Genomic DNA, 17,182 nt, shown 5'->3' on the forward strand with positions numbered 1-17,182 from the left:
AATAACTACAAGTTTTTCTCTGTGCGTTTATATTTTTTGTCGAGTGTAGTTTGTGCCATCAGCGTGTAAAGCCCAGATGTGCATGTACACACTTGTGTTTGAATGCGTTTAAATGTGTTTGAATGCGACTCCAGGGAAGACGAGTCCGTCCGGCAGTGAACTCACTTCCTCTCTCTCTCTCTCCCTCTCTCCGTCTCATTCTCTCTCTCCAACTCCCTCCTACGACTTGTTCTCTCTGTGTTATGAAACTGACCCATGTGGGTGTTACTGAGAATGAGTGAGTGAGGAATCTGTGTTTGGGTGAGTGTATGCGTCTCAGATGGTGTGTGTGTGTGTGTGTGTGTGTGTGTGTTCTTGTACTTGCAGCATACTGAGGACCACTGAGGGTTTTTAACCAACAAAGTGAGGTCATTTTTACGGAGTGAGGACATTTTGTCCGGTCCTCACTTTGTTTTCATTGAAATCACTTCCTTAGGTTGCTGCAACATGCTATACTCAATTTGTCAAAAAAAAAAAAAAAATTTGGACGACAGTAAAGTATGACTTTTATGTCAAATTTTGGACAAATTATTTTTTTCAAATTTTGGTCGACATAGTATAGTATGACGTTTTTGTCAATTTTGGACCAAAAATTTTGGGTAAATTTTTTTTTTCTAATTTTGGACGACAGTATAGTATGAAATTTTGGTCAAATTTTTTTAATTTTAATTTTGGACGACATAGTATGATGTTTTCGTCAAAATTTGGACCACAAATTACAACAACAACAAAAAGCCCTTTTTGCCCCAGCCCTTTTTGCTCTGGGGCTCCACCTGCAGACATTTTATGGTACTGCAACCAGTAGTTGTTTATAGATGTCATTCATGAAGTAGATATTGTGTTGATTTATAAAGTGGAAATGCTGGTCCTCAGTATGCAGCAAGTACAAGAGTGTGTGTGTGTGTGTGTGTGTGTGTGTGTGTGTGTGTGTGTGTGTGTGTGTGTGTGTGTGTGCGTGTGTCTCTCTGCGAGGTCAGAATCATGTAATCGAGTGTATTTTACATCAGGAGCATTAGGCGCAGCACATGTCCAGGAGTGTCCGATGAAATCAGAATTGAGCTTCTCAGCGTTCATTGATTTTTTTTTTCTTCTTTCTTTCTTCGTTTTGATCTTTTCTCTCTGAGCCGTTGCAAATTGCGTAAAAAAGGACCTCAGCTAAGTGTCCAGGACTGTGCCCGAGGCACGTCCCTGTGTGTCTTTGTCTTCATACTTACATCAGATATATACTACAGTTCTGCTATACGCTTTATAATATGTAACATTTCCTGCATTCAAATATCTAAAAACAACAAGAATAACGTTCTTCTTCTTCTTCTCATAATATTTTCAGCAACGTGCAACGGTGCCCTCCGCAGGAGAGAGGGGTCACCTCACACTCCCACACATACAGTAGCATGGCAAAGGAAATGAATTCTCAAGATGAATGTGATGCTATATTTTTGTACATAGGGTTAGCCTTTGAAAATCATCATACTTCTAAATACTTCATACCAGGACTCTTCAAGATGAAGAGTCTGCTCTTATTTCACAGTCAAATTTTGAGTAGAATCAGGGAACTGAAGCGTTGCCGTGCTTTTACTTTGAAAAGAACAGGACGTGCTGTGTCTATGACATACTGTATGTGATGGTAGCGATGCTGAAATCACTGAAACAAGCACAAAATTAAATAAAAAAACAGGTGAGAGGTAATTCCCAAAAAGAATGTCGCAAAATAAGACACTCATCTCACGTAGACAGTGTGAATTATCTGAGAAGATGTGAAAAGACAGAGACGCCACCGTTGTAACTCAACACACAAAGTAGTAACTAGTGTGAAATATACAGTACTACTAGTTACCCACGTGTTTCCATTTCATTATGTGTTTTTGTCACTAATGGATCAAAGTAACAAGTTCCCATGATCCCACGTTGCTTCCCAGTGACATCAAATGACGTCTTTTGCTATTGTTTTGATTGAGAGACACCTAGCATCAGGAATTACATACTGTGCCTTTAAATAAACGAACAAAGGAAGTGTGCGTCTTATTTCTGTCGTCATTACTCGGTGTCTCTGGTGTGTGTGTGTGGTTGTGTGTTTGTGGACCATTTTCTTCCATACACACTGACCTTGTCAGGACCAGTCGTCCTCATGGAGGTAAAAAAACCTGGTCTTCGGGAGGCTGAAGGTCATTTCTGTTTATGGCTAAGATTTTAACCGTGGTTACGGCTAAAGGACAGGGTTAACACTTTGTTTCAGCTAATGAATGCAAGTCAATGTAGGGTCCTACGAAAAACAGCTGCGCAGACCTGTGTGTGTGTGTGTGTGTGTGTGTGTGTGTGTGTGTGTGTGTGTGTGTTTGTGTGTGTGTGTGTGTGTGTGTGTGTGTGTGTGTGTGTGTGTGTGTGTGTGTGTGTGAGAGAGAGAGAGAGAGATGGGGTGGGTACAGTACATTTGCTGCATGTGCTGTGCTCATCCCTCGTGCTAATGATTATTCGTCTGCAGAGGTGAAAAGGACATGGCACATTACAGCGCTTTTAGTCAGGGTGAGTTTTTTTTTTCTCACAGGTGATCACACTTCCAGCTCGGTGCCAAGACCAACTAAATACACAGAGAGACACTTAAATAGGTCGGTTGGACGTAAAACGGAGTAAAAAAAATCAAAGTAACGTAGTGAAAGATGGACTCGGTCTCACCTCTGAAGGTTATTCAAACTTCATTTTCCTTGAAAAGGAGAAGGACAGCGCGTGTTTTCAACGCGCGACCTTTGGGTGAGGCTATTGATCCGTTTGCCGCTGTTCTTCATTAACAAAGGCAGGCGGCAAAAGTGCAGCTCTCACTCTTCCGCGGCTGAAGTATGAGAAGTGACAGTGACCTTCTTTCTCAGGACCAACGTCGATGAGAGGACGCGTAAAAAAAAAAAAAACAAGCCCAGAGTAAATTGTTGCGTCTGACTGAACCGTGCTCACCCTTGGGTGAGGCGTTTAGTCCATGTGACAGAGGGTGTGAGGTCAAGAGGTCGAAAACGCCGACTATCAGAATCTTTATTTTATGGAAACGCACGTCTCTCACACACTTGCTTTCTTTGGTGTTGCGTGCTGTGATTGTGTGTTTTGTGGACTTGTTTTTATTTAGGATCTGTGCTTCTTTTATTCTGTCAATCTTTATTTCCCACACCTGTTTGTTGCTTTCACTTTCCCTGTAAATCCCAGTCAGATTCTGCCTTTTCCTCTCCGATTTGGATTATTCTGCTCGTGTCTGCCTTTTGTTTTCTAATCTGAGTCTCAAAATCCAAAAGAGCGAGGAGGTCAGGGGGGTTAAGGTCACAGAACACGAGGACACAGCGGACCCAAGAAGCAGCAACGGGGAACCATAGCAAAGTAGGACATGTCCAAAAACTGCACAGATGAGACGACACAATGGAACACCAAGGCTACGCTCAGATTATCAGCCTGAAACGGTTTCACATCAACCCATTTAGTTTCAGTTGATGAGACTCAGATCTGTTTGTTTTTGACACAGATATACGACACGTGTAACATTTGCAGCTTCCACTTCTAAAATTTCCCTTAATGGTGGGTCAAATAAAATAAATGTACATCCATATCTTCATTTACATATTTGGTCTCACAAATAGATAATGTTTTCTGTTGTTGACGACACACACAGAGGTCTTTGGGTGCATGTTTTAGAGCGCACATTCAGATGTGAATAGTATGATATTAACTATGAAATCTAAGCTGTAATGATGTGGCTGGTGATCTGAATGTAGCCAAAGATCATAATTACATAATAACCGGAATAAGATACACAAGGAAACCAGAAAACGAAGAACCAAAAACCCAAAGACTAAAAGTGCAACAAATGCTAAAATGAAAAAGTCCAAACTTAACATCATCCAGGACCTTAAGTCCTGGGGTCAAAGGTCACGACATGATGAATAGTAAGTTAAAAGCAAACTGCAAACTCTGTCCATTTGATCTGGTCTTTACCTGAACCTACGCTAGAAATAAGGGTTCCAAAGGGGTTCTTCTACAAGGGCTGAGGTTCTACCTGGAACCATTTGATTACCAAGGGTTCTTGGTAACACTAATGGTTCCAGTAAGAACCATTTTGATCCAGAGAACCCTTTAAAACCCCTTTCCGGAATAAAGGGTTTTTAAAAGGGTTCTTGGTGGAACCCTCCAAAAGGGTATCAGGTAGAACCTTTATATAAAAAAAAAAGGTTCTACCTGGAGCCAAACAGGGTTCTCCTATGAGGACAAGCCGAAGAACCTTATATGGTTCAACTTAGCACTTTTATTTCTAAGAGTGTAGGCTGTAAATTCCAAGCATCCACTTTGAGCAAAATCCATAAACATGCTTACTGTTTGGTGACGACGATCATTTTGTGAATATGAATCATTCAAAATTGCACTTCCTATACGTTTATATCAAGTCCTACATGATATAAATGTATTTTGTTAAAGTAAGAACTTATAGTTATAGTGTTCCATTGTTGTCTACTTAATTATAGTACTGACTTTTTTATTTTCTTGTTTCCTTTTCCCCCCCAAATTGTTCATGTTAAAGGGCAACATTTATTCTAATCTAAGTTTCCCCTTCAGAGTGACATCACATGACCTCCTTCCTTTTCCGTGCTGACCTCAAACAGTCTCCTCTTCTCACCTGATATTTGACCAAATTTGCAAATGTCTTTAGGCGAATCACACAGTTTCTCCTGTGGCCTGTTTGACTGTTTTAAACAGCAGTAACATCATTGATAGTAAGACGTAGACATAGAAAAAAGCTTTTCTAAACATGTTGTAAAATGCAGTGTAGTGTTGTAATATGAGTCCCAGATTCTGTGTTTCGTGGTCTGGATCACACATAACCGCACTGTTGCTGCCGACAGTGATCTGTGAAACCAGAAGCAGAAACAAACACACACACAAAAAGACAGGTTAGCTCCTCCTCACCTCGCCGACCATGCCGTTCCACGTTCCGTTGATCTTCTTGCCGTGTTTTCCGTTGGTGACCAGGTAAAGGTCGTAGGTGAACTTCACAGTCTTGGCGATCTTCTTCAGGATGTCGATACAGAAACCCTTACAGCAGCGCTTGATGTAGATGCCCGAGTCCTTGGTTTGATTACTACATGATGGACAGATAGAGATAGATAGACAGAGAGATTCATGTTTCATCAAAACTACACCCTGTTTTCCCTCCTCCTCCTCCTCCTAAAGTGTTCATTGTAATCGTGACTTGGTGCAGATCTGGCGCTGACATTCTCAAACTGAAAGTGTGAACCAACTGTGTAAAGCTTTTCTTCTCCGTTCATCACTGCTACAGCAGATAAATCTATGAGTCAGTGTGGCAGGTGGCCAGAAAAAACAAGTGTCTCCATTAATATACGCTGTTGAATTCACACATAATTAGTCAACAAGTCAGGATTTCTATCTCCTTCCCCTTGTGTCTTCTCTGGCTCTTTTTTCCCTCTCTGGTTGTTTTTTGTCCTGGCGCTGATTCTGCCGTCTCACCTCAACTTGACCTGCTTCCGGCAGGGAACAGTGTTCCTCATGCAGGTCCCGCTTAGAGGATCCACGTCTTCCACGATGACGAACGGAGCCTCCTCCAAAGTCACGATGGACAGGTGGTCGTCCTCCCTGGTCGCCGCCCCCCCATACAGCTCGTAGCGCGGCCACACGTGGTACTTCATGGACAGGGAGCCGTTCTCCCATTTTCCCACCTGCACAGAGAGAGAGAGAGCGATAAAGAAAACAAGCAAAGACAGTAAGAGATTGTGCTCCTTCATTCAGTCTTTACACCCCGTTATCCTCACTAGGTTATCTACAGCCATGGGGACTGATCGCACCAGATTAAAGTGATAGTTCACGTTTTTCTGAAGTGTATGAGCTGCCATTTTCCTTGGACCCACCTGGGAGCTGGACACTCACCGTCGCTGTTATTTGGCTGCCAGCAACGGACAGAAAGGAAAAAAGGATTTTAGCTACGAATCTACAACTGCTTAATGCTACGCTATCTTCAGATACTATGTTTGCTGCTTTATCTCTGCGTTAGACCTCTCCACCTGGAAACTGAGGTTTCTAAAAGACTTACTCTCTCGCATTTAAGCCCAATCCTGCCTTGTTTGGTAAGTTTGTACGGAAGAGGATAAGGGCCACACAGAAAAGAAATATTGGAGTTCTGACTTTAAACTCCTATTCTTTAAACTCCTAATTCTCCTAAAGTCAGAATTCCAGAATTCTGAGTTTAAAGTCAGAATTCTAGAATTCTGAGTTTTAAAGCAGAGTTCTGAGAATAAAGTCAGAATTCTGAGTTTTAGAGTCAGAAATTCTGAGTTTAAGGTCAGAATTCTGAGATTAAAGTAAAAAATTCTGAGTTTAAAAGTCAGAATTCAGAGTTTAAAGTCATAAATTCTGAGTTTGAAAGTCAGAAATTCTGAATCAGAATCAGAAGAGTTTTAAAGCAGAATTTTGAGAATTAAGTCAGAATTTAAGTCAGACTACTTCTGAAGTTCTTCTGAGTTTAACTGTATTCTCATAATTCTGAGAATAAAGTCAGAAATTCTGAATCAGAATTTTGAGAATAAAGTCAGAATTTTGAGAATAAACTCAGAATTCTGAATCAGAAGTCAGAAGTGAGTTTTAAAGTCAGAAGTCAAATATTTTTTTCCTGTGTGGCCCTTATCATCTTTCGTAAGTTTGTGTCACTTAGGTAAAACTGTACAAAGGATTTCATGAATTTAAGTCAGAAGATAAGATATTGGACTTTACCGATGGAGGCAGCAAGGGTTTAGCAACTCCTGTGTGATGTAAAACAGTGGGAAAATGCTCTTTAACTAATCATCCAATAGCCTTCTAACGCCATTACCAAACACAATGTACCATTAGAACACTGGAAATGGACCTCTATACACCTATGTACATATTCCATTAAAAACAGACGTTTGCAGCTAGAATAACAATGCATAGAGTGTATTTCTGATTCATTTAATGTTATATTCATTGCTTTTCCTTCAAAAATAAGGACATTTCTAAGTGAGCCCAAACTTTTGGACGGTAGTGTATGTTCTAAGATAACATAAATAATATATTGTATTAGTTGAGCTCTTTAATAATTGGCTAAAATCTGTTTTTCTGTCAGCCCTGAGGCAGATCCTCAGAAACAGCAGTGTCCACAGTGAATTCAGCATCCTTACACCTCATACATCCATTCTTTGAAAATCCCAACCATCCCATTAAACTCTTTTATGACTCACGACAAGGAAAAATAAAGTCGACAGGAAGAAAACTGGGGAAATTTTTAATTTACCTCCCCCCCCTTCCCTCCTGCACAGAACATAAAACCCCACCCATAGCTCATGTGTGACTCGAGGGGAGGAGGAGGAGGAGGAGGAGGAGGAGGAGGAGAGAGTGGGACCCAGTGTAGAAAAATGAGAGCAAGGTTAACATGAAGGACGAGACTGAAACGGGGGAAAGAGCAGAATTCAGATCAGGAGGAGAGGACGGGGAGAGACACAGATGGAGAGAGGGATTGAATGAGGAAAAAGAAAGTGTATGAAATAAAGAGACGACTAAACTATAGACGGAGTGGGGGGGGGGGAATCTATAAATGCTGCCTCTTCTCTCTGATAAACCTGTGTCATTTCCTCTTCAGTGTCCGGCAGAGTCACTTTCATGCAGGTAAAGATGTGTGTGTGTAAATGGATATGGATCTTCACATAATTGGACATGCTATAAAGGGAGATTGCTCAAAAACGCTAGGTTTACACACTAGTTAAATATGTAAATGCACACACACACACACACACACACACACACACATACACACACGCACACACAACACTCCGGGGAACACAAACTTGGCAAGCCTGCCTCGAGTGGACAAGCTGAACCTGTGTATCCCTTTGGGCACAGAGCAGCCTACAGGCTTCTACGAGCTGCACAAGAGTAAGTAAGTAAGTGATGGAGAGAATCAGAGAAAGGGAAAGAGAGGAAACGTCAAGAGAGACGGGGGGGGGGAGTTGGGGGCTAAACTCAGCCTGGAGGGGAATAAAGTGGACTGGACACGACAGAGTCTTCAAAGGTGTGGTGGAAGGATGGTTGTAAGGAGCTGGAACTCATTAGGATCCAAGAAAAGTGGTTTAGCTGGAAGTCGAGCTAAGAATTAAACATGAGTAAGAGAGCGAGGGAGTAAGGAGGAGGGAGAGAGAGAGAGAGAGGAGACAGGAGGGGAGAGATTCACCTTGTTCTCTGATCAGAGGACAGAATATAGATTAGAGGCAGTAGAAAGAGAAGAAAGCCTGAGAATAAAGAAGAGGCAGAGTCAGAGGAGTCGGTCTGTAGGACACTGATACAGAAGCAGCCTCAGGAAACAGGGATGAGGTGGTGAGGTTCATTTAAGGTTTGGCTTAGAGTGTGACTCAGGATTATTGTTGTGTACTTGTTTTTTTTTTTGTTTTTGTTTTTTAATCTTCAAAAAGATTTTGGTTAGCCTTTATTTATGAGTTTGCTACGTTCACTTTTCACGAAAACAAACAACACTTTATGAATTGAGCAAACAAAAACGAACCAGAGAATCTAAATACACAATAAATCGATTTAACCATTCAAAAATATTGTATTTTATTTGTTTTGAATACACTTTTTGTTTTCAATGATCAGAATTTTGTTTGTTTTCCCGACTCTTTAGTGTCTCTGACCGTGGGCGGGGCTTAGGAAGCTGCCTGCTGATTGGCTCCTGACCTTTCGAGCGACAGCTCAACGGAGCAGAAGACGTCAGGGGCTTGGAACTCGTCGATATCCGACAAATTTTGTCGTAAACAAACGAAATTCCGATCACAATAATAATACAAAGTGTATTTTCAAACAAATAAAATACAATATTTTAAATGATTAAATCAATGTTTTATTTCTAGTGCTGGGAACGTTAACGGCGGTTAACTACGTCAACGTTAAAGCGCGTAAGACGTGCGTGACGTCATGTTTACGTGACTCCCGAAAGTAACGTTAAACTTTAAAAACAGAGACACACATACTCAGTACACAGGTACGCTGGTTATTTGTAGCGCTGCTCTTTACGTTTAATAAACAGACCACTCCAGTTCCACTGTAGGCGCGCTAACGGCGCTAAAAGGAGCTAAGGCAGCTAACGGAGCTAACTGGTAAAAAATGGTGCCGCGGCACGTAAACATGACGTCACGCACGTCTCTCCGGGTCAGTCGTCATGGAAACACGTCATGTGCGTTAATTTTGACGCCGTTAACGCGCCCAGCGCTATTTATTTGCAATTTATGCATTTTGAGGTTCATTTTCGTTTGCTTCATAAAGAAGTGTGACACAAATCTAATTCCATACATTCACAGTCACTTACAGGTGACTTTAAAGTTCATGTTACAAGTTTTGTGATGAGATTTGCATTTATAAAATCATCATGAAAAACACCTGTGGCTCCTTCACAGCAGGAAAACAACTGATGTGTCTGTGATCACATTAACACTGTAACTCCAGTCTGCTCGGTTCATATCTGTCAGGATAAACCTTAAACCTGAGGAAGCTAAATGGAACTCAGCCATCGACATCATTATTTGAACATTTACACTGTGATTTTCCGAGTGTGACCTGTCAACACAGGACCCTTCCAGCTCCTTTGTTAGTCCTCACTTTGAAAGGACACGGTTGGCCATATGTGACAATGACGAGCTGTTTCTTAAGTGAGCCTGTGTGTGTGCACGCACTGATGAATGTACAATAAGCTGAGAGTCGTCATTGTTGTTTGCCGGAAGGTGAGAACTTGTTCGCCGCATAATTTGATAAACGAGGCCCCGTGAACGTTTAGCTCATTGTGATTCAGCTGCCTTCTTAAAAAAAAAAAAAAAAAAAAAAAAAAGCCCCTAAGATCCTGCAACAGTAACTTTTCATATCATCTCACACCGGACAACAGACGCTCTGATAACAGCAAAGGTCAAATGGTAATTTCAAACAAACTTAAACTACAAGTTGTGTTTTTCAATCACGCCACGTGTGACTTATTGCAAAGGTAATCTTATCGTGCAACGCAGGGACAAACGGCACTCGTCCTGCATCTTTGATTTCAATGGACCAAACGGCACAAAGCCTTTACTGACTTACATTTACAGCAGGGGGGTTGAAATAATGCATCACACACAAGTAAAGTATTTATTTACACTAGTGTTCAAAAGTTTGGGCTCACTTAGAAATGTCCTTATTTTAGAAGGAAAAACACTTTTTTTTCAATGAATATAACATTAAATGAATCAGAAATACACTCTATACATTGTTAATGTGGTAAACGACTATTCTAGCTGCAAACGTCTGGTTTTTAATGGAATACGTACATAGATGTATAAAGGCCCATTTATAAATGTGCGTGAAAATGGACTGGCGAAAAATTTGATAACATAATGGATTTGTGAAAAAAACCCAACACTAAATAGTTCAGTAGCGCCACCCACAGGTCAGGCCCCAATGGAGCGGGCAGAAATTTAGTTGCGCCAAATTTAGCGAAATTGGATGGCTATATTGCCCGGCCTGAGACGAAAACAAAAAATCCTCTAGACACCATGACCTCAACTCAACAGGAAGTCAGCCATCTTGGATTTGGCGTATTTCTTGGCAGAGCTTGTTTTCTTTTTTGTTATCTGCCCTAAATAAAATTGCCTTCAGGATTAATAAAGTTCTATTGTATAAATATGAATTCACCAGATTTCCTAACAAACAAGTACATAAATAACGGTTAATATTAAATAGCGTAACAAACTTTTTTTTTTTTTTTAAATGAGCAGCTGTGGACTCCTGCAGCGTTCTTTGCTCATCGGCACTCTGGAGTCTGAGTCTGTGCTGCAGTTTACTGCTCAAAGGCACAGTTTTTTAAGATTTTAAATGCTTAAAAATGTTCAGAAATATCTTGATAAGAGACAGAGAATAGAAAGACACAGAGGGCACTCTAGGACACAGCGAGTTCTCAGAGTGAGAACTTTCAAAAAAACTTCCACACCGTCGTTCATGAGAAGGCCACACGTGAACGTTAAATGGCCCCATGAATATAAAAGTACACACACACACGCACGCACGCACGCACACACACACACACACACACACACACACACACACACACACAGCACTGTTGTGGTACAGTACGTTTGTCTCACCCTGTCCCACTGTCTCTCCTTGTTGAGCAGAATGATGACCAGCTTGGGGTGCATCTGGTATCCGTCCTCGCTGAACGACAGATTACGTCCCTCAAACGTCACATTCATCAGATACCTGCGGATTATTAAAAAGAAAACAAATATATATAAAAGCTGAAAAATATCCTTATTTGCTCTACACGTTCACATCCTCTCTCAATTTCCCAGTCATTAAGAGTTTTGTTATTTATTTTCTCCACATTTATCTTTTCATACAGACACAGACCGTACACAAACGGAGATCAGCTCTTCCATTAACAGATGCATGTGATTATTTAAATGTAACGGGTTCAATTTATGCACCTTTGTATCGTGACCTTAAAGAAATGGTGTGACTCACATGCACTTTAGTAATGTGAAGCTATACAGCTTATTATGGCCACCAGAGAATTATTATGCATAAGTAAAAATGGCCCGGTTAGAGATAATGTATGCTTTTATATCCTTTAAAAAAAATAAAAAAAATAATAATAAACAAGACATGCAGGTAGTGAATTTATTCAATTTCTTTCAAATGAACTGACAATGTGAAAGAAAAAAAAAGAACTGCCTTATTATCCATTATTACATCATCATCATCATCATGTCAACAAAACAAAAATCTATCAGCTATCTCATGCTAATGTTGCGTCTAAAAGCTCAGATGCTAAGTCCTGGATTTGGAATAATTGCTTGGACACTATTTGAGTTTCCATGGGAAAAAAACCCCAAAAACATCAGTTTGAAGTTTTTATTAACTTTAAAACCAATTTGGCGTCTATTCTCATCGTGTAATTACGACTCAGGCAAGGCATTTAACGGCAGAACAAACGATCTGTCCGTATCGCTAATTGAAAAAAAAGAATCGCTGAAAATGATTAGACATCTTTGTTGTCCTAATGTGGAAGACAAATCGAGTCGTCTCGACTCTGAAAGTCTCACGATAAAGCGAGCGCCGAGGACGGCGATGGAGACAGGAGGAGGAAAAGGAGCAATGGGGTTTGTATTTGGCATCAAATGTAAGAAAATACGATAAAATAATCCAATAGCAGCTTGTCAGATTATATCTGTGTGTGTGTGTGCACGCCTGGTATTCCTTATGTTGTGGGGACAATGATTTTAAGGTGAAGACATATTTGAGGTTAGAGTGAGTCTGCAGGAAATGAATGTAAGTTAACTGTGTGTGTGTGTGTGTGTGTGTGTGTGTGTGTGTGTGTGTGTGTGTGTGTGTGTGTGTGTGTGTGTGTGTGTGTGTGGGGGGGGGGGGGGGGGGGGGGTGTGGGGGGGTGTGTGTGTGTGTGTGTTCCCATGTATTCCTTATGTTGTAGGGACGTACGTCTGTTTACACGCTCACATTATGGGGACTTGTCATCCCTGTGGGGACAAAAAAGCAAGTCCCCTTAACATAAATAACTACATTTTAGAGGTGAAGACATGCTTTAAGGTTAGGTTGAGGATAGTGTTAGGGTTAGGATTAGGCCAGTAGTAATTATGGTTAAGGGTTAGAGTAAGTCTCTATGAAATGAGTGTAAGTCAATGAAAACCTCACGTGTGTGTGCATGCTTGCATGCGTGCGTCCATGTATTCCTTATGTTGTGGGGACGCAAAACAGTCACATTATGGGGACTTGCGCGCGCGCGTGTGTGTGTGTGTGTGTGTGTGTGTGTGTGTGTGTGTGTGTGTGTGTGTGTGTGTGTGTGTGTGTGCGAGACATTAAAAAATGTAGAGATGGCAGCATCGATTCTGTCAGGTGAAATCATTTTACCTCGCTTCAACTACACATAACACATATACAGTACACACACACACACACAGTCAACACTGCTGTGGTCATGGTGAATGTGTGTGGGTGTGTGTGTATGTGAGATGTCAGGTGAACTCAGAATAGTTCACTGTCAGCGCTCACCCACACCCACACACACACACACACACACACACACACACACAGAGATGTGTGTAGCATGTAGCAGTAGCTCAGTAAAGATTAAAGGGGCCACAGCATCAAGTCATTTGGTAAATGGCTGATGATTTATGCAGCAGGTTGTGAGCATTCGTGTGTCAGAGCCAAGGCTGAAAAACCCTGATGCTGTGGTGCTCATCACAGCCCATTGAAAACATCCATGCTTAATGAAGGAGTTCGAATAAAAAAAGCTGTAATTACTGTTTGTTTGAATAAAAATAAATAAAAAATCGCTCCATTCTGGTCCAGAGGTCTTGTTTATATGTTTTTAAAATCAATGATCTGCTGCAGCAAACGTCTGACAGAAGCTTAAGTGACGCTGACAAACACACACACACACACGTACAGATGTGAAGCTATGACTCCATCACTGCTGAGCCACCACTGTTACACACACACACACAGTTATTTATTCATCTACATACTATACTGTATATGGTGTGCATGATTTTGAGGCAGTGTTTCCATGGAAACAGCCACAAAGAGAGCGAGAGTGAGAGAGAGGGATGGAGTGTATACAAGGAGAGGAAGAGTTGACAGATGCTCCGTGTGTGTGTCTGTGTGCGCGTGTGTGTGTGTGTGTGTGTGCGCGCGTGCATGTGCATCCTACATACGTTAACAGCAGTCACAGTGCGCAACACAAGCATATGTGTGTTGCCATGGCAGCCACAATCACTTTGTCTTCCGAGCCAATCTGTTGCGTAACTATGGTAACAGAGGTAATCTCGCAGAGGGTGGGAGGAAAAGAGCGAGAGAGAGAGGTGGGATTCAAAGGGAAAGAAGGGAGGGGGTGGAACATGTTGGACTGTACATCTCTCTCCTCTCTGTGCTCACAGGCAGTGAGGGGTTAGTCAGCATTCTCAGCCACAGAAACACATACATTATCGCCACATGTGGACAAACCCAGGTCACGATGACAGACACCGTTTTCACTGTCTCACAGAGAGAGAGAGACTCAACAAACTAGTTATATCAACGGTTAACCGTTAGTTATCTCTTAACTGCAATTACAGATCAAGATCAAGAGTATAGACCGCATATGTAAATAAAACATGGATTAAAGGCGCCATATGTAAGAATGTGGCCAAAAACGAACAGTTACTACATTCAAATTCAAAATACCGAGGTCTTTTTAGGTTTTTCGTTTTTTGACGTAACTGGCAACCCGTGGTTGCTCGGCAGCTGAGACTCTACCGACTGCAACGATTGGTAGACGGCGGTAGGTGGCGCCACATGCCAAAACATGATTTCAAAACATAAACATGATTTGCAGTCTGCAAAATATTTTTTTTAATGCAAATATTTTGTCTGTACTGTTGTTGTTGGTGAGTTCAGTTTGTTATATGAACATTATTCCTGAGTCTCTGTGACATATTAGGAGGATTTTATGGACAGTTGCTTTAGATTTATTACATAATGCACCTTTAAGTTTTCCACCTCCTCTGTCAAGTCAATCACGACTTTATTTATAACATCAGTAAACATTTTCCTGAGGAGTTAATGGTCTCAATCGCTAGTTTTGTGATTTTTGTAGAATTATGCTCCCGTTTAGAGGAAAACAGATGATAAAACATGGCTCATATAATTCAAAGTCAGCGATCGTGCAACAGGAGTTGCAAAACATCAAAACGGTGCCTCAGTCATGAACAGCTGCCGTTTGATGAAGACTTCATTAATTAATTAACCTGCGAGGTCTGTTTCCTTATTTCATTATGTACCTCACATCCATTTTTAATTGCAGCTATAGTTTAGTTTGATTTATACCAGCAGAGGGCGCACGTCAGCCAAAGCACTAATGTAATTAGCAGAAGAAGAAGAAGTCAAAGTGCATGGAAACAAAAATGTGATGGTGAACGTGGCAGTGTCTGATGCTGCTGCACTAAAACTAGAAATTTAGCTCAGTGGTGCGTGCGAGACGTCTTTCTACGGTGAAGGTTGTGGGTTTGAATCCCGACTCCGCTAGTCTACATGCTGATGTGTCCTTGGGCAAGACACTTAACCCCACAGAGTTCCTGGCGGCTGTGATGGCAGCGTGTGAATGGGTTTGAAAGATGAGTGATAGGAAAAACTATATGAAAGTGTGAGTGAATGGATGTGAATGGATGTGAATGGATGTGAATTGGTGTGAATGGCAAAAACTCCAGAATGAAGCATCAAGAGTATAAAAGTGGGATAAAATAAATACAGACCATTTCCCATTAACTTTTTCACACCATGTTTCCCCAGGTCAGTCAGGTTAATATCCACAGTCTATTATCTCACAGCTAACACAAGCTACTTTTTCAATAAAAACGTCTGTACTTTATGATGCTCACGTAACTTATTTCCAGTGATGTACAACGATTAAAAACCAAAACTAAAAAACGTGCTTCTACAATCTGATTTAGTGACTTCTGTGAATGAACCCATTCAACTATCAGTGAAGTGGATGGTTGTTGTTTGTCTCGGTATGTGGCCCTGTGATGGACAGCGCCCCCTAATGACCCTCAGGTGGAAGATAAAGTGGTAGAAGAAGGATGGATGGAACAGGATCAGTTAACCCCTTAACACCTAACCCTCAACATGTGTGCCTGGACATTTTTTTTTGCTTATTATCTCCACTAAGGAGGTTAGCGTTTGTCTGTTAGTTGGCAACAGAACTCAAAAAGTCGCGGACGGATTTGGATGAAATTTTCAGGAAATGTCCACAATGGGACCAGGAATAAGTGATTAAATTTTGGGCGTGATCCGTAGACGCTATCACTGGTTACAACACTCACTGTCTGATCCAGGCGCGCCAGCAGGTTTTATTTTGTAGGCACTGAGCTGCTTTGGCGGAGGTCTGCGCTCTCCGAGTGCTTTTCTAGTTTTAACCATAAAAGGACCAGAGAATGGCCTGTAACTAAGCAATATATATATATATATATATATATATGTATGTATGTGTATGTATATATATATATATATGTATGTACATGTACGTAAATACATATATACATATGTATATATACATATATGTATACATATATATACACATACGTAAATATGTATATATATATATACATATATTGAGAGACTTAAAAAAAAAAATATATGTATATATGCATATATACGTATGTATATATACATATATATGTATACATATGTATATATTTACATACATATACTTTTTTATATATATATATATATATATATATTTTTTTAAAGTCTCTCAATGTTTCTTTGTCATTGTAAACTATGCACAGGTGTTTTTCCCACTCTTTTTTCCGACAGCGCAAAACGTTGTGTAACTACAGTAATGCAAAAGAGCAAACGTGTCGTCAGCATACGCCTGGTTTCAAAGGGCTGAGGAGAATGTGATGCACCTACACTAAAGCCACTGTATGTGCTCTGAAATGGCAGTCAGTAACAACATTACGAGGAACGATGTGCACATCCATATAGCAAAAATATGATGTAGGCACACATCCGCCCACCTAATAAACCCTTTGTCTTTATATATTGTTGCTGCATCTGTCTGCTTCCATATAAAACAATAGCAGACACTGAAGTGAGTGACAGCGACCAAACTCCTGCGGGAAAACGCTCAAATCAAATCTACTGTAACGACGCACCGCCTCGTGTTTGTGTGACATTAAAGACAGTTTCTGGTGTTGTCTGAGGAAGAGGAAGATGGCTGCTGGTGTAAATCTGAGCCACACACACACACACACACTTGCCACTGCGTTCTCCGTGGCCTGACACAGATATGTTTGAGCGCATGTTCTGGTGTGAATAATGGAGGAGTGTGTGTGTGAAATATTGATCAGTCATTTTTAATAAATTAACCCCGACATGAATTAGTCAAAAGTTACACTCCTTAGCAATTACTGAGGCGCAATGTACTCACTGGAGTTGTAGGAAGAGGAATCTATATGGAGGACATGATAACATGCCCCAGATGGCAGTGTGTGTGTGTGTGTGTGTGTGTGTGTGGTCGTGGCAGACAAACATACTGTAGATTTGCCTCATGCACACTTGGGGGATACAGTGTGATTGT

General features: G+C 40.9%; 1 protein-coding gene across 1 annotated transcript in view; it reads right to left on the reverse strand.

Moving 5' to 3' along the window:
- Positions 1-17,182, reverse strand: part of grin2ba (glutamate receptor, ionotropic, N-methyl D-aspartate 2B-a) — a gene marked incomplete at both ends in the record, with an annotated part of 137,483 nt that overhangs the window by 22,836 nt on the left and 97,465 nt on the right. The window contains 3 exons of the mRNA XM_083897085.1: positions 4,975-5,146; positions 5,533-5,741; positions 11,187-11,301. Coding sequence (XP_083753211.1) covers positions 4,975-5,146; positions 5,533-5,741; positions 11,187-11,301 — 496 coding nt within the window. The remainder of the gene's footprint in view (positions 1-4,974; positions 5,147-5,532; positions 5,742-11,186; positions 11,302-17,182) is intronic.

The sequence above is a fragment of the Microchirus variegatus genome, assembly GCF_963457635.1.
Source record: "Microchirus variegatus genome assembly, chromosome: 10".
NCBI classification, from domain to species: Eukaryota; Metazoa; Chordata; class Actinopteri; order Pleuronectiformes; family Soleidae; genus Microchirus; species Microchirus variegatus.